General features: G+C 42.6%; 1 protein-coding gene across 1 annotated transcript in view; it reads left to right on the top strand.

Moving 5' to 3' along the window:
* LOC115135373 (arginyl-tRNA--protein transferase 1) overlaps positions 1 to 22272 on the top strand; it is a 190276-nt gene that overhangs the window by 48240 nt on the left and 119764 nt on the right. Inside the window, 4 exon segments of the mRNA XM_029670013.2 lie at positions 1683 to 1897; positions 5231 to 5255; positions 5258 to 5358; positions 7355 to 7483. Coding sequence (XP_029525873.2) covers positions 1683 to 1897; positions 5231 to 5255; positions 5258 to 5358; positions 7355 to 7483 — 470 coding nt within the window.

The raw sequence follows: 22272 nt of genomic DNA on the forward strand, positions 1-22272 counted from the left end.
AGACACTGTTCTTGTGATTGTAGTGTGCTCCCTCTGATGTCAGCAACAGACACACACCTCTGCCTAAGGTCCAGTACTCTGTGGAGCAGCTACTGACATGCTGGAAAGCTGAACGCTGTTTCCCATCAGAACCTGCAGCCCTGTCCAAACCATCCAGCACAACACCATTGTGTATACTTCTGGCCCCTCTTTGGACACTGTATTAACTAACCTCCAGACGAGCTTCAATGCCATACAACTCTCCTTCCGTTGCCTCCAACTGCTCTTAAACACAGGGAAAACTAAATGCATGCTATTCAACCGATCCCGCACCTGCTCGCCCGTCCAGCATCACTACTCTGGACGGCTCTGACTTAGAATACGTGGACAACTACAAATACCTGGGTGTCTGGTTAGACTAAACTCTGCCAATGACTGGAACGAACTGCACAAAAATCACTGAAGCTTGAGACTCATATCTCCCTCACTAGCTTTAAGCACCAGCTGTCAGAGCAAATCACTGCACCTGTACATAGCCCACCTGTAAACAGCCCATCTACCTACCTCACCCCCATACAGTATTTATTTATTTGTCTTGCCCCTTTGCACCCCAGTATCTCTACTTGCACATTCATCTTCTGCACATCTACCATTCCAGTGTTTAAATTGCTATATTGTAATTTCTTCGCCACCATGGCCTATTTATTGCCTTAACTCCCTTATCTTACCTCATTTGCACTCACTGTACATAGACTTTTTTTGTTTTCTTTTGTTGTGCTGTATTATTGACTGTTTTGTTTATTCCATGTGTAACTCTGTGTTGTTTGTGTCGAATTGCTGTGCTTTATCTTGGCCAGGTCGTAATTGCAAATGAGAACTTGTTCTCAACTAGCCTACCCGGTTAAATAAAGGTGAAATAAATAAATACATACACACACAGTCCTGTATGGTCATGATCTTCGTCATTCGATTGGAAACTCCCCAGAGGCAGAGGACCTTCTATCTCCTAAGTTGATACCCCTTCATTTGAAACCAAAGGTGTCCACAAAAAGCCAAGAAATCACTTGCAGTCAACAAACAAAACCCATGCTGTTTTATAGGTTCTCGTGCGGTGATGTCATGTATTGAGGAAGGGGGGAAAAAATAGAAAACGACATCCATGTAGAGCTGTTTTTTTTTTTGTGTGTGTGTTGGCGCATGCGTGTGGAGGCTACGCTAAAGCAAACAAGGCAATCCGACTTCGCCTGAGGGGAGCAAAGCCATTGGAAACATGGCCTCACACCCACAAAACATCCCCAAATGTGGGACTCATCATCAATGGCAACATCGTTTAAAAGTAACCACCTCTTTCTCACTCCCGCACTACCGTGTTAATAAACCTCATGCAGAAGTCTTGCATGAAGGGGAAACTTGTTCGCCTGTTCCATAAGGCTGTAGTTTAGTTCTTCTTTTACACAATTATTTTATATTGAACAGTTTTGGAAATGCCATACCCCAAGCTTGTTTTTGGAGCGAAAAAGGATTACGATGTGGTCTTAACATCCTGAAGTTCTCGCACCCTTTGAAAGGAAACTTGTGCTCCCATCTATACCATTCTAGTTTCTAACAATAGTATTTATTCTGTCCCTCCCACCCTCTCTTTCTCTTCCTATTTTTCTCCCGCTCTCCATCCCACTCTTCTCCATCTCTCTCCTCCCCTTCAGGGGTAGGAGCGGACCCCGGCAGGCCGTTGTGTAGGAAAGCCAAAGAACTGAGGAAGGCTCGCCGGCTGCAGAAGGAGCAGAAGAGACAGGTGGGGGGTGGAGTCCCGGACTCTGCGACCTCTAACCCCGCCACGCCCGTCCAGCTCAACCAACCCAAAGCCCTGGAGGAGTTCATCAACGAATCTCTGCCCGATAGTCCTCTGCACCATCTCGAGGTAAGCGAGAGAGGGGTTCAGGTCTACAGCTACTTCCTAGCCCCTACTCATTCAATGTCTACAGATCTGAAGGAACCGGATGGATGTAAGTAATACAGTGATGGTGCCGCCTAGCCTTCCAGTGGCTTTAGGTGAGTTTCCTCTATATTGCTTTACGTCTATCCACTTCCAAAGGATCTACCGTCAGACCCGGCCAGAGAGAGGCCTCTATCAGCTTCCCTAACCCAGTGACTTCACCATGCGTGCCTGTGGGGAGAATGGTACGGCCAGAGCCCAAGTGGAAAATCCAGCACTTCACGACACAAACTCAACCAAATGGTAGCCTGACCACACACACGGGCTCAGGCTACCCCAAGTAATCACATTCAAATGACTGCAGAGCTCTGCATTGTTTATAAGAGATGTAAATGTACTTTTGGCTCTGGGATGTACTGCAGGCAGGGCTACATCCCAAATGGCACCCTATTCCCCATAACCTATAGTGTATTACTTTTGACCAAAGCTCTAATGGGCCCTGGTCAAAAGTAGTGCACTATGAAGGGAATATAGTTCCATTTGGAACACATGCCCAGATAAAAAAAAAAAAAACATCCCTTTCCAGTATAAGGTGAAGTTTTGGTCCATCCTCTTGACTTTCGCTGAGGTTGGTAGTCTAGAGTGATGTCAGCTTTTGATTAAGCCAGACCTTGAGACGAGCTATTCATTCACTGACTGGCACTGAGCTCCCATCAGACTCCTCTCCCAATCAGCTCATCTTAGCTGATTTGATTACTTCTATTGGCTGTGATGTTTACTCATTCAATATCCGTAAGTGGATGAACGTACACACAAAGTCGAGCCACCCAATTGAAGGTTAATTTGTTGTTTGGCAATTTAAGATGATTGAAAGGCTGTGTTTTGAAACACGAGTTTGTAATGCCGATGGGCTGCAATCAATGCTAGGAATTGGGATGTTTATGATTCTGATGATTATGGAGATAATTGAATCTGGGTTTTGCCATTTACACCACTCTTTATGAGTCTTAGACTTCAGCAGGAGCCCGTTCAGAATGATCTAACATACCAGAAAGTTCAGAATTAGATAGAAGTGAATTGAGTTGAGCACATCTGACTGCCTGTCATGTAGAATAGGGATCGTGCAGGTCTGCTCTATTTATTCTATTTCTATCGACAACTTTCTATCAGAACGTTTCATATCACCAAATACACCCCAGTTCAGATTTGTTGAGTAAGCTGTGGAGCTACAGGGGGAAACTGAAGGTCTTGGACCGCAAGGATATTTTGGGTGTTTACACAAATGCAATTAGCAACATTCCAGCTCCACTTCATCACCAGCACAACCGTTAAACATGTCAGACCGCCTGAGTGATGAGTCAGACAATCATTAGGAAAGGACTGGGAGGAGGAGAGAAGCACGTACATATGGCCCCAATGAGAGACGTTAAAGAGAGAGAGGAGATGTGATCGAGGGTAAGGGGCCCCTGACTATAGGTAAGGCCCCTTCCCTTGTATTGATAGACACATTGAGACTGTGGGAATTTGTAATAAAGCCTTTTCCTGTAACCACAACCCTGTTCTCATCCACAACCCTTAGTGTTTTACAGTAAAACGAGTGGCTTTTAGTGAATGACATAGATGAGATGTCTGGAGGGTCAGGTTGGGACACATACTTGTGCCTTTGCCTCCACCAGGGGTCAGTGTGGACACACGATTGACAGGCCCCCCCTTTCCCCAAAGAGAAGCGTATAACACCAACCTGTCTTTCTCGCTCAATATGCCTTCCTATTATTTATTATCTTTTAGTTACAAACCCACTCTCCTCTCACACGTTCACTTGCTCTTGTTTGGCCATTGGCCTTCTCTGTTTATCAGACACATTCTATAGTCAGCGAGTCTCTTCTGCGTGTTTTTATCAAAGAGAACAGGATATGGGCTCACACAGAGTTCCACATGTGGAACAACATATCGGCTTACAGGGGCTTTTGAAGGCCAATATCTCTCCATTTTAATTACGTGGCATTACAGAAACATTATTGGAATGGTTTGGTGTTAGTCTGTCGGTGCCATCTCATTCGATTTGTTATGAGAGCGTTGCGTTTTCACCAAACTATCCAGTGTGGTGTTGGCTCAATAAAACTATTTTGGCGTATCAAAGGATATCTGGAGTTTTAAAAGTACATTTAAAGAGGCCTTACTTACTATTATCTTTTACGTAAAAGGCCCAACATCTTTGTTTGAATATACAGTGCGTGTACCAAGCAAGTCATATGAGAGCCCTATGCATGTCCAACTCAAACAAACCTTGGGTTAAATTCCCTCGCAGGCTACTATTCAAATGGCAGGGACATGTTGGCCAAAAAAAGCTTAAAAACAAACATGTTTAATTAAAATGAAGCTGGGGGGATTATGAAGGTTGAATTCTCACATTCTCAACACTAGTGGTTATGCTTTATCCTAAGCTCAAAGGCCTGGCTGCCTGACTTTTGGGCCTGTTTTAAAACTGGTTCTAATCCTCCCCTACTGTAGCTTGACATGACATGGTGAAGCACTGGAAATAGGGTTTATAAGAGGTGTGTGTGCGCACACACACACACACACACACAGGTCATGTTTGAATGATCTCTTTGGTTTTTCAGAAGATCAACCCAAGTAAGGTCTTTAAATGATGTTTCTTTTAAACATGATGACAAACACTTGTAGTGTTTACCCTATTTGTTCTCTTTTGTCATGCTCTCACCTGTCACTCTGCTTGTCTCCATGGAGATGGACACAAACACGCCCTCCTCCTTTATCAACCTCACTGCTTGGGTGTAGCACCTGTGGTTGCGGTAATAGAAAAACTGCATTGTAAATAACTCCCACCCAATATAACTTCTGAATGCTGTTTACGGTGTTAATCATTCAGTCAAATACCTTTTTCAAGATGTATAATAAAGGCTCACCTTGGTGTATCCTGTCCCCACACACGTGGAATATAGAATGCTTACTTAATACAAAACATCTTCTTAAAAATGTTCACAAGGGCCTACCTTAAAGGAGGAAAACGGCTTAGATGGTTTAAAGCCTGATGTGGCATGCTTGAAATTGAGAAATGTAACACTCAAAGATTTGCCTTAGTGACGGACAGAGTTAATGGAGGACGAGACGTTCAGTTTACCCTCCATTCTGTTTCTTTCATACTTTTAAATACATTTTTCCTCCCTCTGCTTTAATATGTGAATGTGGTGTACCCTCTGTGTGGATTTGTCTCCACTTATCGTTCTGTGTCCTATTTTTAAATGCCTGTCTTTTTATATTTGTGTTAACCCTTCTCTGCCCATCCCTCTTTTGAAGGTGAGGCTAGTGCGCTCCAACCCCCCAGTTCACAGTTCAAAGCCTCTTTCGACGCCTCCTACCAGGTGTACAAACTCTACCAGATGGCCATTCACCACGACCCTCCAGACAAGCCCACCGAGAGCCAGGTCAGGGGTCAGCAGGTCAACCTGCTCAAGGGGCACAGGGGGAAGGGGGGGTGGGAGGGTGAGGGTTAAGGGGTGCTTTTGATATCAAACCACAGTGAACAGTGTTGAGAGTAAATTCAGTTGTCTTTATTATAAAACACCATGTGGGAAATTTGTCTTTGGATTCATAACATGATTTATATAAAAACAAACAACATTAAAACATCATCAGGAGCATCTCGTCAACATTGGGTGAACATCTTGAACCGACAGATGTAATTGTTATCTGGAGTTTTCCAAATAGTATAATCAGTCTCTCTCCAATGTGAGCGAAGTATCTCTGACCAATGTTTGTGTGCAATCTGTCATCAGGCAACTAAGATGATACAGATGCAAGTGAATGGGGTGCTAAGTGAAAGGGAATGGAGACATTTGATAGAGTAGTGGAGGGGAAATGGCGAGAACGTGGAGTTAGGTGACATGAAAGAGCAAGTTACCATAATCACTCTCTGGCTATGGAAGTGGTTAGGATGGAGAGAAGAAGAAATTGAAAGTGTGACTGTGGGCCAGAGGAGGCTGCGGAGGGCAGGACGGCTCATAATAATGGCTGGAAAGGAGCTAGTGGAATGGCATCAAACACAAGGAACCCATTTATTTGGTATCATTCCACTAATAATGCTCCAGCCATTACCACGAGTCTATTCTCTCCAATTAAGGTTTCACCAACCTCCTGTGGTATGGGTATGAATGAAGGACTCAGGATTAGGGGAGTGTGTCTGTGTGCGCGCTCTGTTACATGTTTGTGGATGTCTGAATGTGTGTGCATGTGATCTCTTGTTCGCTCGCAGGGGGAAATTTCCCATACACGGAGGAGGGTGAAGGCAGTGTTTCTACAGGTGCCTCAGTCTAATTGGGTCTTTTAGTTTCTGGTTGTGTCCTAAGTAGCACCCTATTCTGTACCTAGTGCACTACTTTTGACCAGAACCAAGTAGTGCACTATGTAGGGAATAGGGTGCCATTTGGGATGCTACGTCTAGCTGTTTGAATATGGTGGCAGTCAGGTATTCATTCCCACCCTCTTCCTCTTTTCTTCATCAGTCTTCCACTCCCTCTGTGCCCATCACTCCTGCTAGTTTGGGAATGGAATAAAAACAACCAGTCACAGTTGTTGAACTGAAGCATCCACTTAAAATTCAGTGTTAGCATTAGTTTGTCGTTTTTGCCCATGCTGGCTCTTGACACAGTCGGAGGATTGTCTCCGCCCTGCGGTTCTCACTAGACATTCTGTCTCGAAGGCTGGAGCTCAGCCTGATTTTTATCTGTGTAAATCTCACACCACTTGGGACATTGCTATTGTCTCATATCTGGATGTATACAAGAGTAAAAGTGAGTGTGTAGATCCCTATCTGAATGCGAGTGTGTGTGGAATGTGGATGCCTGTTGTTCCTTGAATCTCATATCTTAGAACTCCATTCAACCTCTAGTCCCCTGTCTTTCTCTGAGGGTTTGTCGTCAACCGTGGCGTGGGGGTGGTACACTAGCCTCATCTTCAGGGTCCTTGGATCCCTCATCTCCAGGCAGTAAACACCACTGGACTCACTCTCCCAGAATTCTTAGTTTTGGTTTGTTGTTAATTCTATGGTTGGAATCTTGATTGGTCTGACTCGTCTCAATTCAGAACCGAGCAGCTAAAAAAATAAAATAAAGAATCAACAGAACTTTGAACTGGGAGTCTGAATTGCTTCAGTAGAACGTTTTTATAGTGCTAAACTGCTTATGCGGCATTGTCTAAAACCTCTCCACTTATTGTTTGGTTCTCCTATTGTCTGTCCATCCCCCCCTGCAAACCAATACCACACCTTCCTCCTCTTCATTTTCCCTCCAACACCCCAACTCCATACTGTATGTCCTCATTCTTCTTCGCCGTTTGTCTTTCCTCCTTCGCTGTCCCCACTCTCGACATCCAATGTTGACTTTATCCATCCCTCCACTTCTTCTTTCACCATCCTCTCCGAAGGTGAGGCTAGTGCCCGTCAATGATGATGATCCTCAGTTCATGGCGACCTATGAGCAGTCGGCAGCGCTGTACGCACGCTACCAGATGGCCGTTCACGGCGACACCCCTTCCGAGTGTAACGAGAGTGAGGTACGGTAACGTTTCTGACATCGCACCTACTGTAATGCACAGGGCACAGTGACTGCCACAATGCTACCATGCGCTGTGCTGTACACACCACCCTGCCACATTTTGCTCCTCCATCACAAACACAGTACCATCCATAGAAGGGTTGAAGTTCTTTTTTGTTGCCAATTAACTTGAAATAAATATCTGTTCATTTGTCTGCAGATAAAATATGCCTAGATATGAATATTCATTTATTTAAATTCTGTCAGCGATCTGTCCTGTTGAGAATTTTCTGCCGGTTTACTTTTCCATTTTTGAGTACAATGTCAATGTCCTTAACATCACATGATTGCGCTGACCGCGTAGCATGTTGACACAGCAAATCTCCTGCATGCTTGTTTGCAGATAACCCCATACACATACCCATTGTGGTGTGTTTAACGGTTAGATTACCCTGCATGCCATTATGTAAGTTGATTCCATTGTGTTTGATGGTGATTTATGATGAGGTGAACTCAATGCATGTCATTGCCTGTGTGTTTCATGGGCTGTGTCTCAAGGCATCCTATTCCCTATATAGTGCACTACTTTTGAGCAGAGCCCAGAGCGATTACAGGGAATAGGGTGCCATGTGTGTATTAACCAGGGTTAGCGAAGACACACACATGGAACCTAAACATGATTAATTATTCTTAATTTTTTTTCCTCCACCTTTTATTTAACCAGGTAGGCCAGTTGAGAACAAGTTGTCATTTACAACTGCGACCTGGCCAAGATAAAGCAAAGCAGTGCGACAAAAACAACAGCACAGTTACACATGGATGAACAAAAGTACAGTCAATAACGCAATAGAAAAATCTTTATACACTGTGTGCAAATGGAGTAAGGAGTTAAGGGAATAAATAGGCCATAGTAGTGACGTAATTACAGTTTAGCTAATTAACACTGGAGTGATAATGTGAAGATGATGTGCAAGTAAAAATACTGGTGTGCAAAAAAGTAAATAAAAACAATATGGGAATGAGGTATGTAGTTGGGTGGGCTATTTACAGATGGGCTATGTACAGCTGCAGCGATCGGTAAGCTGCTCAGATAGCCGATGATTAAAGTTAGAGGGAGATATAAGTCTCCAACTTCAGCGATTTTTGCAATTCGTTCCAGTCATTGGCAGCAGAAAACTGGAAGGAAGGGCGGCCAAAGGAGGTGTTGGCTTTGGGGATGACCAGTGAGATATAGCTGCTGGAGCACGTGCTACGGTTGGGTGTTGTTATGGTGACCAGTGAGCTGAGATAAGGCGGAGCTTTACTTAGAGCAGACTTGGTTGGTCCACACTGAGGTGATCAGGCGATCAGGGAGTTAGTTTCACTCTAATGAACAGGATGAGGCTGGCCTGAATCCTGGATACTCCTCTCAATCAACAACTATTAATCACAACACTAAACTCTAATGAGCCAGTGTGGATCAAATGGGTCATTCCACACACAGTGCATTTTGGGTAGTGTAACTTGGTAAAAAAAAATGAATTTCAATTCATTTTAACATTCTGTCATAGAGAGCACATGTTTGACTTCATAAAAAACATGTTTTCCCATCTTAAGGGGAAAAACAAGACCTATAGTAAGTGCCAATAATGTAACAGCGTTTGACTGTAACAGGGTTGAGGTTTTATCTTAAATGAAACATAAATCCCCTTGTGACGGGGAATGGAAACGGAAACTTGTTTTGTGCAACAGCAAGCTGCAATTGAGTGCAACCTCACACTTAAAATGTTTTTTTTTTTTTTTTTTTTTCAAACATTTCTAACCCATCTTCATTATGGGTAACAGGGTGTTATGCTCGACTCACTCAGTTTTCCACCACTAAACACCAGAAAATGGCCAGAAAGAGTAGATCCAGCTCACCTGCTTTTACATTATGATTAGACTATTATACTGTATATTCAATGTTTCTATTGAAAAAAATATTTTTAAAAGGAATAGTTTTACCATATCAGTTCACATTAAGGACAGACTTAAATTCATCATTAATCACATATCAAATAATCTTCAGAAATGACTTTGTCAAAGCAAGGACATAACCAGGGCTTTAAAATTATGGTAAAAACTTGAAGAAATGGCTGGGTTAAAGTGGGTTAAAACATTCCAAACTGATTTTTGGCACTTTAGCAAGTCTATATTCATCTTAAATCTGATTTATTTAATTTTCAGTGAAGTCTCTATTAAAAATCATTCACATCCCGGGACTTTTTCCACATTTTGTTGTTATAGCCTGGATTTCAAATGGATTAAATTGAGAAACATGTTTTTCACTAACCTACCCAATAATGTCAAAATTGAAAAGCTGAAATGTCTTCAGTCAATACGTATCAAGCCCTTTTATTATGGCAAGCCTAAATAAGTTCTGGAATAAAAATGTGCTTAACAAGTCACAAGTTGCATGGACTCACTCTGTGCAATAATAGTGTTTAACATAGATTTTTGAATGACTACTTCATCTCTGTACCCCACCCCTCGGTCAAGCAGTACATTTCAAACACAGATTCAACATAAAAAATCAGGGAGGTTTTCCAATGCCTCGCAAAGAAAGGCACCTATAGGTAGATTGGTAAAATAAAATAAGCTCACATTTGAATATTTCTTTGAGCATGGTTTAGTTATTTATTACACTTGGATGGTGTATCAATACACCCGGTAACTACAAAGATACAGGCTTCCTTCCTAACTCTGTTGCCGGAGAGGTAGGAAACCGCTCAGGGATTTCACCATGAGGCCAATGATGACATGAAAGCAGTTGCAGGGTTTAATGTCTGTGATGGGAGGAAAGTGAGGATGCATCAACATTGTCGTGCATAATACTAACCTAATGGACAGAGTAAAAAGGCTGTACAGAATAAAACATATTTCCGAACATGCATCAAGGCACTAAAGTAAGTTGCAAAGCATAATGACAAAGCAGAAATAGATTTTTAGAAATGTTTGCACATTTATAATAATAAAAAAACCTCTTATTTACGTAAGTATTCAGTCCCTTTGCTATTAGACTGGAAAATGAGTTCAGGTGCATCCAGTTTCCATTGATCATCCTTGAGATGTTTCTACAACTTGATTGGAATCAACATGTGGGAAATTCAATTGATTGGACATGATTTGGAAAGGCACACACCTGTCTATATAATGTCCCACAGTTGACAGTGCATGTCAGAGCAAAAACCAAGCCATGAGGTTGATGGAATTGTCTGTAGAGCAATCGGTGGAGAAAGGGCCTTGGTCGGGGAGGTGAACCAGAAACCGATGGAGCTCCATAGTTCCTCTGGAGATGGGAGAACCTTCCAGAAGAACAACAATCTTTGCAGCACTGCACCAATCAGGCCTTTATGGTAGAGTGGCCAGACGGAAGCCTTTCCTCAGTAAAAGGCACATGACACCCCGTTTGGAGTTTGCCAATAGGCACCTAAAGAACTCTGACCATGAGAAACAAGATTCTCTGGTCTGATTAAGTTAAGATTGAACTCTTTGGCCTGAATGCCAAACGTCACATCTGGAGGAAACCTTGTACCATCCCTACGGTGAAGCATGGTGGTAGCCGCAAAATGCTGTGGGGATGTTTTTCCAGTGGCAGGGACTGGGAGACTAGTCAGGATTGAGGGAAAGATGAACGGAGCGAAGTACAGAGATCCTTGATGAAAACCTGTTCCAGGAGCACTCAGGACCTCAGACTTGGGCAATGGTTCACCTTCCAACAGGACAACAACCCAAAGCATGCCGCCAAGACAACGCAGGAGTAGCTTCAGGACAAGTCTCTGAATGTCCTTGAGTGGCCCAGGCAGAGCCCGGACTTGAACCCGATCGAACATCCTTGGAGATACCTGAAAGTAGCTGTGCATTGATGCTCCCCATCCAACCTGAAGAGCTTGAGAGGATCTGCAGAGAAGAATGGGGAAAAACTCCACAATTACAGGTTTGCCAAGCTTGTAGCGTCATACCTAAGACTCAAGGCTGTAATCGCTGCCAAAGGTGCTTCAACAAAGTACTGAGTAAAGGGTCTAAATACTTGCAGTACTAGTCAACTTGGAACACACCTACTCATTCAAGGGTTTTTCTTTATTTTTGTTATTTTCTACATTGTGGAATAATAGTGAACACATCAAACTTTAAAATAAGACATATGGAATCAAGTAGTAAACAAAAGGGTTAAACAAATCAAAATATATTTTAGACTCTTCAATGTAGCCACCCTCTGCCTTGATGACAGCTTTGCACACACTTGGCATTCTCTCACCCAGCTTCAGGAGGAATGCTTTTCCAACAGTCTTGAAAGAGTTCCCACATGCTGAGCACTTGTTGGCTGTTTTTCCTTCACTGTACACTGCGGTTCAACTCATCCCAAACCATGTCAATTGCGTTGAGGGCGGGTGATTGTGGAGGCCAGGTCATCTGATGCAGCACTCCATCACTCCTTCTTGGTCAAGTAGCCCTTACACAGCCTGGAGGTGTGTTGGGTTATTGTCCTGTTGAAAAACTGATAATAGTCCCACCTGCATTGCTTGCTGTTTGGGGTTTTAGGCTGGGTTTCTGTACAGCACTTTGAGATATCAGCTGATGTACGAAGGGCTATATAAATAAATTTGATTTGATTTGACTAAGCGCAAACCAGATGGGATGGCACATTGTTGCAGAATGCTGTGGTAGCCATGCTGGTTAAGTGTGCCTTGAATTCTCAATATATCACTGACAGTGTCACCAGCAAAGCACCATCACACCACCTTCTCCATGCTTCATGGTGGGAACCACACATGTGGAGAAAATCCGTTCACCTACTTTGCGTCTCACAAGGAGACGGCGGCTGGATCCAAAAATCTCAAATTTGGACTCATCAGACGAAATGACAGATTTCCACCGGTCTAATGTCCATTGCTAGTGTTTCTTGGCCCAAGCAAGTCTCTTCTTGTTTGTGTCCTTAGGAGTGGTTTCTTTGCAACAATGCGACCCTTATAGCCTGATTCACACAGTCTCCTCTGAACAGTTGACGTTGTCTGTTATTTGAACTCTGAAGCATTTATTTGGCCTGCAATTTCTGAGGTGCAGCAGAGGCAACTCTGTCTTCCTTTCCTGTGGCGGTCCTCATGAGTGCCAATTTCATCTTAACGCTTAATGGTTTTTGCAGCTGCACTTGAAGAAACTTTCAAAGTGCTTGACTGACCTTCCTGTCTTAAAGTAATGATGGTCTGTCATTTCTCTTGGCTTATTTGAGCGGTTCTTGCCGTATGGACTTGGTCTTTTACCAATATCTTCTGTATACCCCCCTACCTTGTCACAACACAACTGATTGTCTCAATTGCATTAGATGGAAATAAATTCCACAAATTAACTTTTAACAAGGCACACCTGTTAATTGAAATGCATTCCAGGTGACTACCTCATGAAGCTGGTTGAGAGAATGCCAAGAGTGTGCAAAGCTGTCAAGGCAAAGGGTGGCTACTTTCAATCATTTTCACACTTTTTTGTTTGTTTACTACATGATTCCATATGTTATTTCTTATCTTTTATGTCTTCACTATTATTCTACAATGTAGAAAATAGTACAAATAAAGAACCTTTTGACTGGTACTGTATGTAAATTAGATTTCTGTATTTCATTTTGAATTATTTTGCCAACATTTTTAGAAACACTTTCACTTTGTCATTATGGGTTATTTTGTGGAGATGGCCCAGCGCCATCCGGGTTAAGGGAGGGTTTGGCCGGCCGGTATTTCCTTGTCCCATCATGCTCTAGCGGCTCCTTGTGACTGGCTGCGCGCCTTTTAAGCTGATTTCGATCGCCAGTTGTTGTGTTTCCTCTGACACATTGGTGTGCGGCTGGCTTCCGGGTTAAGTGAGCAGTGTGGCTCTCGACCTTTGCCTCTCCCTAGTCCGTACAGGAGTAGCAGCGATGGGACAAGACTAACAATTGGATATCACGAAATTGGGGATATAAAGGGTAAAAAGTAAAAAACAATGTACTCGATTCTTGGAACGACCCATATACAGTTGAAGTCGGAAGTTTACATACAGTTAGTTTGGAGTCATTAAAATTTGTTTTTCAACCACTCCACACATTTCTTGTTAACAAACTATAGTTTTGGCAAGTCGGTTAGGACATATACTTTGTGCATGACAAGTACTTTTTCCAACAATTGTTTACAGACAGATTATTTCACTTATAATTCACTGTATCAAAATTCCAGTGGATCAGAAGTTTTCATACACTAGGTTGACTGTGCCTTTAAACAGCTTGGAAAATTCCAGAAAATGATGTCATGGCTTTAGAAGCTTCTGATAGAGTAATGACATAATTTGAGTCAATTGGAGGTGTATCTGTGGATGTATTTCAAGGCCTACCTTCAAACTCAGTGCCTCTTTGCTTGACATCATTGGAAAATGAAAAGAAATCAGCCAAGACCTCAGAAAAATAGTTGTCGACCTCCACAAGTCTGGTTCATTGTTGGGAGAAATTTCCAAACGCCTGATGGTCCCACGATCATCTGTACAAAAAATAGTATGTACAAAAGTATGTACCGCTTAGGAAGGAGATGTGGGCTGTCTTTTAGAGATGAACGTACTTTGGTGCGAAAAGTGCAAATCAATTCCAGAACAGCAGCAAAGGACCGTGTGAAGATGCTGGAGGAATTGGGTACAAAAGTATGTATATCCACAGTAAAACAAGTCTTATATCGCCATAACCTGAAAGGCCGCTCAGCAAGGAAGAAGCCACAGCTCCAAAACCTCCATAAAAAAGCCAGACTACGGTTTGCAACTGCACAAGGGGACAAAGATCGTACTTTTTGGAGAAATGTCCTCTGGTCTGATGAAATAAAAATAGAACTGTTTCGCCATAATGACCATCGTTATGTTTGGGGGAGAAGGAGGGGGCTTGCAAGCTGAAGAACACCATCCCAACCGTGAAGGCCGGAGGTGGCAGCATCATGTTGTGGAGGTGGTTTGCTGCAGGAGGGACTGGTGCACTTCACAAAATAGATTGACAACCATCTATGTAGCACTCCACCAATCAGGCCTTTACAGTAGAGTGGCCAGATGGAAGCGGATGGAAAGTTGTGACTATATTGAAGCGACATCTCAAGACATCAGTGAGGAAGTTAACGCATGGTTGCAAATGGGTCTACCAAATGGACAATGACCCCAAGCATTCTTCCAAAGTTGTAGCAAAATGGCTTAAGGACAACAAAGTCCAGGTATTGGAGTGGCCATCACAAAGCCCTGACCTTAATCCTATAGAAAATGTGTGGGCAGAACTGAAAAAGCGTGTGTGAGCAAGGAGACCCAAGTTAAACAATTTATAGGCAATGCTACCAAATACTAATTGAGTGTATGTAAACTTCTGACCCAATGGGAATGTGATGAAAGAAAAGCTGAACAGACATTCTCTACTATTATTCTGACATTTCACATTCTTAAAATAAAGTGGTGATCCTAACTGACCTAAGACGGGGAATTGTTACTAGGATAAAATGTCAAATTGTGAAAAACTGAGTTTAAATGTATTTGGCTGTATGTGTAAACTTCCGACTTCAACTGTATACGAAAGTATGTGGGCACCCTTTCAAATTAGTTGTTTCGGCTATTTCTTCCACACCCGTTGCTGACAGGTTTATAACATCAAGCACACAGCCATGCAATCTCCATTGACAAACATTGGCAGTAGAATGGCCTTGCTGAAGAGCTCATTGACATTCATCGTGGCACCGTCATAGGATGCCACCTTTCCAACAAGTCAGTTCTTAAAATTTGTCCTGCTAGAGCTGCCCTGGTCAACTGTAAGTGCTGTTATTGTGAGGTGGGAAAGGCTAGGAGTAGCAACGGGTCAGACGCTAACTGGTAGGCCACACATGGGACCACTGAGTGCTGAAGGTCTTAGCGCGTAAAAATCGTCTGTCCTCTAACACTCACTACCGAGTTCCAAACTGCCTCTGGACGCAATGTCAGCACAAGAACTGTGTTGTCGGGAGCTTCATGAAATGTGTTTATATGGCTGAGCAGCCACACATAAGCCTAAGATCACCATGCGCAGTGCCAAGTGTCGGCTGGAGTGTTGTAAAGCTTGCCGCAATTCTCTGGAGCAGTGGAAACGTATTCTCTGGAGTGATAAATCACGCTTCACTGTCTGGCAGTCTGACTGGTGAATCTGGGTTTGGCGGATGCCAGGAGAACGCCATCTACCTCTGCATAGTGGCAACTGTGAAGATTGGTGGATGAGTAATGGGGATGTTTTTCATGGTTCCAGTGAAGGGACATCTTAATGTTACTGCATACAATGACATTCTAGGTGCTTCTGTGTTTCCAACTTTACTGGTAACAGTTCAGTGAAGGTCCTTTCCTGTTTCAGCATGACCATGCCCCATGCACAAAGCGTGGTCCTTAAAGAAATGGTCTGTCAAGATCGGTGTGGATGAACTTGACTGTCCTGCACAGAGCCCTGACTTCAACCCCATCGTACACCTTTGGGATGAATTGGAACTCCTACCGAGATGGGCCTTATCGCTCAACATCAGGGCCCTAACCTCACTAATGCTCTTGTGGCTGAATTGAAGCAAGTCCCTGCAGCAATGTTCCAACATCTAGTGGAAAGCCTTGAAGTTGAAGGCCGTTATCGCAGCAAAGGGGGGACCAACCCCATATTAATGTCCATTATTTTGGAATAAGTTGTTCGTGCAGGTGTCCACATACTTTTGGTAATGTAGTGTCTCTTTCCTTCAAAACTAATAAAGCAACCACTATCTATTTTATGAGCATGTTCCATTGTGTGTGTGTGTGTGTTTGCATGTGATAATGTGGTTGTGGCTGTGTACAAACGTTGAGGGTTCAAGTGATTTAGGGATGTTACTTATTTACTTGTTGAAAGTTTTTGAAACCCTATTCTGTGGCAACTATGGCAAATCCTACTAGATGAGGTCAATTCAAACCTGAAATTGAGACAAGGCTCATGATTGAATACTGCTACACAGAAAATTAAGACGTGTGCTCTTGCAGTCTCGCGCAAGGTTCAGGGTGTGTTTTTACTATCTCGCCAAATCTTCACCCACAGTTGAAATATTTTGCTGTGAAACAGGGATGTTTTCAGTGTCTGGGAGCACAATGGACTTTTGCATGTGATTGGGGTGGAGGAGGAGAAGAGGTTGTCTAGTTAGAATGCGGTTCCTGGACATTCTCTCTGAAGTTCACTATCTAGGGAATTGGGTGCCGTTTGGGATGCAGCGTCTCAAATCAAATTGTATTTGTCACAAGCTTCATAAACACCAGGCAGTGTTAAGTGAAATGCTTACTTACGTGCCGTTCCCAACAATGCAGAGAAATATAGAAGAATAATATAAGAAATAAATAACACAAGGAATAGTCTCACTCATACACACACCTGTGAGGACCCTTTGTCCCAGAGTGCTGGAAAAACCTCCACCTGCCTAGCTATCTGCCAATGGCGCACAGCAAATGACCTAATTCTCCAGCTTGTAAAAATGAGTGAAGTCAGTCAGTCCGTCTGTGGTGACGGATTATTTCTTGGTGCCATAACAACACTAGGACTGTTAATTGTGAAGGTGTCTGCTTGTGTGAGTGCAAGTATATTTGTGTTCTGCCCAGTTTCACTGCTGTGTTGTGAGCCTGGGACAGAAAGGAGGACCAGAGAGGTGTGGACCACAACACGGACATCTGTCTGTTTCGTGCCACATTTTAGTATACATTTTTTTTGTGGAAGGGGTTGCCAGGTTTGATGGGGTTGCCAGTTTTGGGTTATTGATGGTGGTATGCATGAGGCTACGGGTGAATGTAAGGCTGGTTAGTTATTGTACCATCTGGGTTGTGCCAGTTACCCTGTTTCACCTTCATACCAATGGGATTGGGAAAGAAAGAGGTTTGTAGGACTATGAACCCTTCATTCATGTAGACTGTGTGCTAACAGTAGTATTTTTGATACACAGAAATTGGACATGAGTTTTATGTTTATTTTAGGGCTTTTTTTATGTGTTTCATGACACGGAAAGTATCTGTTTTTACTTTGTGCTTTATAGATCCGTTGTTGACATAGTGCCTTCGGAAAGTATTCAGTCCCCTAGACTTTTTCCACATTTTGTTATATTACAGCAATTTTTCCAAAATGGATACGTTTGTATTTTTTCCTCGCTATACACACACTACCCCATAATGACAAAGCAAAAGCAGGTTTTTAGAAATCTTTGCTAACTTATGTGAATCTGAGTATTTTATTTTATTTTTTACAAGTACGGTATTCAGACCCTTTACTCAGTACTTTGTTGAAGCACCTTAGCAAACCTGTATTTGTTGAGTTTTTCCCCATTTTTCTCTGCAGATCCTCTCAAGCTCTTGTCAGGTTGGATGGGGAGCGTCGCAGCACAGCTATTTTCAGGTCTCTCCAGAGATGTTCGTGCTCTGGCTGGGCCACTCAAGGACATTCAGAGACTTGTCCCGAAGCCACTCCTGCGTTGTCTTGGCTGTGTGCTTAGGGTCGTTGTCCTGTTGGAAGGTGAACCTTTGCCCCAGTCTGAGGTCTTGAGTGCTCTGGAGCTGGTTTTCATCAAGGGTCTCTGTACTTCGCTCTGTTCATCTTTGCCTCTATCCTGACTAGTCTCCCAGTCCCTGCTGTTGAAAAACATCCCCACAGCACGATGCTGCCACCCATGCTTCACCGTAGGGATGGTGCCAGGTTTCTTCCAGATGTGACGCTTGGCATTCAGGCCAAAGAGTTCAATATTGGTTACATCAGACCAGAGAATGTTATTTATCATGGTCTGAGTTTTTAGGTGCCTTTTGACAAACTGGAAGTGGGCTGCCATGTGCCTTTTTACTGAGGAGTGGTTTCCATCTGGCCACTCTACCGTAAAGGCCTGATTGGTGGAGTGCTACATAGATGGTTGTCCTTCTTGAAGGTTCTCCCATCTCCACAGAGGAACTCTAGAGCTCTGTCAGAGTGACCATCGGTTTCTTTGTCACCTCCCTGACCAAGGCCCTTCTCCCTCGAATGCTCAGTTTGTCCGGTCAGCCAGCTCTAGGAAGAGTCTTGGTGTTTCCAAACTTAATTTAAGAATGATGGCGGTCCCTGTGTTCTTGGGGACCTTCAATGCTGCAGAAATTGTTTGGTACCCTTCCACAGATCTGTGCCTTGACACAATCCTGTCTCGGAGCTCTACAGCTAACTCTATCTAGCGCTATATCCTCTCCCATTCTCCATCCATTTCCTATTAATTTACGGTTGAAGTCGGATGTTTGCATACACCTTAGCCAAATACATTTAAACTCAGTTTTCCACAATTCCTGACATTTAATCCTAGTACAAATGCTCTGTCTTAGGTCAGTTAGGATCACCACTTTATAATAAAAAAAGTGAAATGTCAGAATAATAGTAGAAAGAACGATTTATTTAAGTTTTTATTTCTTTCATCACATTCCCATTGAGTCAGAAGTTTACATACACTCAATTAGTATTTGGTACTTGGGTCAAACCTTTCAGGTTGCCTTCCACAAGCTTCCAAAACGTAGTGTTTTGTATTGTTATTTTGGCCCATTCCTCCTGACAGAGCTGGTGTAACTAAGCCAGGTTTGTAGGCCTCCTTGCTCGCACACGCTTTTTCAGTTCTGCCCCCAAATTCTCTAATAGATTGAGGTCAGTGCTTTGTGATGACCCCTCCAATACCTTGACTTTGTTGTCCTTAAGCCATTTTGCCACAACTTTGGAAGTCTGTTTTGGGTCATTGGCCATTTGCGACCAAGCTTTAACTTCCTGACTGATGTCTTGAGATGTTGCTTCAATATATCCACATAATTTTCCTGCCTCATGATGCCATCTATTTTGTTGGCACCCTCCTGCAGCAAAGCACCCCCACAACATGATGCTGCCACCCTGTGCTTCACGGTTGGGATGGTGTTCTTCGGCTTGCAAACCTCCCCCTTTTTCCTACAAACATATAACGATGGTCATTATGGCCAAACAGTTCTATTTTGTTTCATCAGACCAGAGGATATTTCTCCAAAATGTACGATCTTTGTCCCCATGTACAGTTGCAAACCAAAGTCTGGGTTTTTCATGGCGGTTTTGGAGCAGTGGCTTCTTTCTTGCTGAGTGACCTTTCAGGTTATGTCGAAATAGGACTCGTTTTACTGTGGATATAGATACGTTTGTACCTGTTTCCTCCAGCATCTTCACAAGGTCCTTTACTGTTGTTCTGGGATTGATTTGCACTTTTCTTTTTCATCTCTAGGAGACAGAACATGTCTCCTTCCTGAGCAGTATGACGGCTGCGTGGTCCCATGGTGTTGCGTAGTATTGTTTGTACAGATGAACGCGGTACCTTCAGGCATTTGGAAATTCCAATGGATGAACCAGACTTGTGGAGGTCTACAATTTTTCTTCTGAGGTTGATTTCTTTTGATTTTCCAAACGAGCAAAGAGGCACTGACTTTGAAGGTAGGCTTTGAAATACATCCACAGGTAGAGAATTCACTCAAATTGATGTCAGTTAGAAGCTTCTGATAGGCTAACGCCACAACATAATTTTCTTGAATTTTCCAAGCTGTTTAAAGGCACAGTCAACTTAGTGTATAAACTTCTGACACACTGGAATTGTGATACAGGTAAATAATTGTTGGACAAAATTACTTATGCACAAATTCGATGTCCTAACCGACTTGCCAAAACTATAGTTTGTTAACAAGAAATTTGTGGAGTGGTTGAAATACGAGTTTTAATGACTCCAACCTAAGTGAATGTGAATTTCTGACTTCAACCGTACCTGCCCCCCTCTCTTCCAGAAGCTGTCCTCCCCCAATCCTCCTTTCCCCTCCAGGTGTATTTATTGAGCAATGGAAAGTGTTGTGCATCATTAAAGTGGTGATGGCTCGTTAGGGTTGTTGGTGACCTGCCATGCCCGGTGCTGCGTAGGGGGAAGTTGGGTCATGATGTTTTGTAGGTATTTATTAATCCATTAAGGTATTACCTAGGGACATACTCTGGTAGGCTATAAACCAGCCCTGCTTTCTGAGACAGCAGGTGTGTGTGTGTGTGTTTGGGCAATGCGTGTTCCTGGGTTTCCTCAACTCGGGTGTGGATTTGTTATCCATGGGGGGCCCTTTTCCTCAGGAATGGAGTCTACACCACTGGGTGGTTTCCCAGATATGGGAGATCTTTACTAGGGCTGTCCCCGACCCCCAAAAATATCTCTTAATTTGACAAATCGATTGGTCAATATTTAGGTGTCTTTTTCCATATTTAGACACATCCTATGTGTTTTTAATCAGACCAGCTATTTGCACTGAGCTTGTCCTATGCTTTAAGCGCACTGTTTGATTAAATAATTAAGACACACTAGAGGGAGTCCAACCGCAATGGATTTGATTGTGCTGGACCGGGCTCATACTTAATCGGCTGTGTAGAAAAATGACAGCGTGTGACTAGTACCCGTTGTGTCTCTCCTCCCTACTGCTGCTACCACCACAGAACATCAAGTGTTTATCACGCTGTCCGTGTTGCTGAAACATAATTACAACCATTTCTGACTGAAAAGTTACATTACCGAAGTCCCTCATTTTTTTAGGAAAAACATTCCCTATTCCCTCAACCCTTCCTCTCGTTCGTGACACATTAATGCATCGCATGCACATGACCAATAGGGCCTGACCTATAGCATATCATAATCGTATCAATAAATTGGTTATAACACTGTAACACGTGACAGCAAAATGGATGCAGATGTGACAAATAAACTTGAAACAAGGTAATGTTTACTGGTTGGTCTGGAGGTAAAGGGGAAGTCAATAAATTTGATAAAGAAAAATATGGATAAGGTGCTATTATGTGAGTCGATCGTTTTTTTTAAGCCAAAGGCTAACAGTGGCATGCATTCGTGAATAAAATTGCTGAAATGGAATGGTGGATTTGTTTACGCTAATTATTCTAGGATCGCTTTATTTATATTTTAAAGCTAAAATGTTTGATTTGCATTTCAAATCATGAATGACTCGTATGCTCTGTGATGACATGAACAAATTAATGATTGATTCAGTAGCATGTAGTATAAGTATTGAAATATAGTCCTAAGTAAGTTATAGTATTAAGACTGAACAGGATGAGCTCATACAATGCGGACAGCAACCGCTATCAAACTCTGGAGAAAGCGCATTATAAAATATTATTTTTATTGTTGCACCATTTGTCTTTAACCATGTACAATCTTAGTATCACTCTCTTTGAGTGGAATGTTTATTTATTTATTTATTTATTTCACCTTTATTTAACCAGGTAAGCAAGTTGAGAACAAGTTCTCATTTACAATTGCGACCTGGCCAAGATAAAGCAAAGCAGTTCGACACATACAACGACACAGAGTTACACATGGAGTAAAACAAACATACAGTCAATAAAACAGTAAAAAAAAAAAAAAAAAAAAAAAACAAGTCTATATACAATGTGAGCAAATTAGGTGAGAAGGGATGTAAAGGCAAAAAAGGCCATGGTGGCAAAGTAAATACAATATAGCAAGTAAAACACTGGAATGGTAGTATTGCAATGGAAGAATGTGCAAAGTAGAAATAAAAATAATGGGGTGCAAAGGAGCAAAATAAATAAATAAATTAAATACAGTTGGGAAAGAGGTAGTTGTTTGGGCTAAATTATAGGTGGGCTATGTACAGGTGCAGTAATCTGTAAGATGCTCTGACAGTTGGTGCTTAAAGCTAGTGAGGGAGATAAGTGTTTCCAATTTAAGAGATTTTTGTAGTTCGTTCCAGTCATTGGCAGCAGAGAACTGGAAG

Source organism: Oncorhynchus nerka, linkage group LG10 (assembly GCF_034236695.1).
Source record: "Oncorhynchus nerka isolate Pitt River linkage group LG10, Oner_Uvic_2.0, whole genome shotgun sequence".
In the NCBI taxonomy this organism is placed as follows: Eukaryota; Metazoa; Chordata; class Actinopteri; order Salmoniformes; family Salmonidae; genus Oncorhynchus; species Oncorhynchus nerka.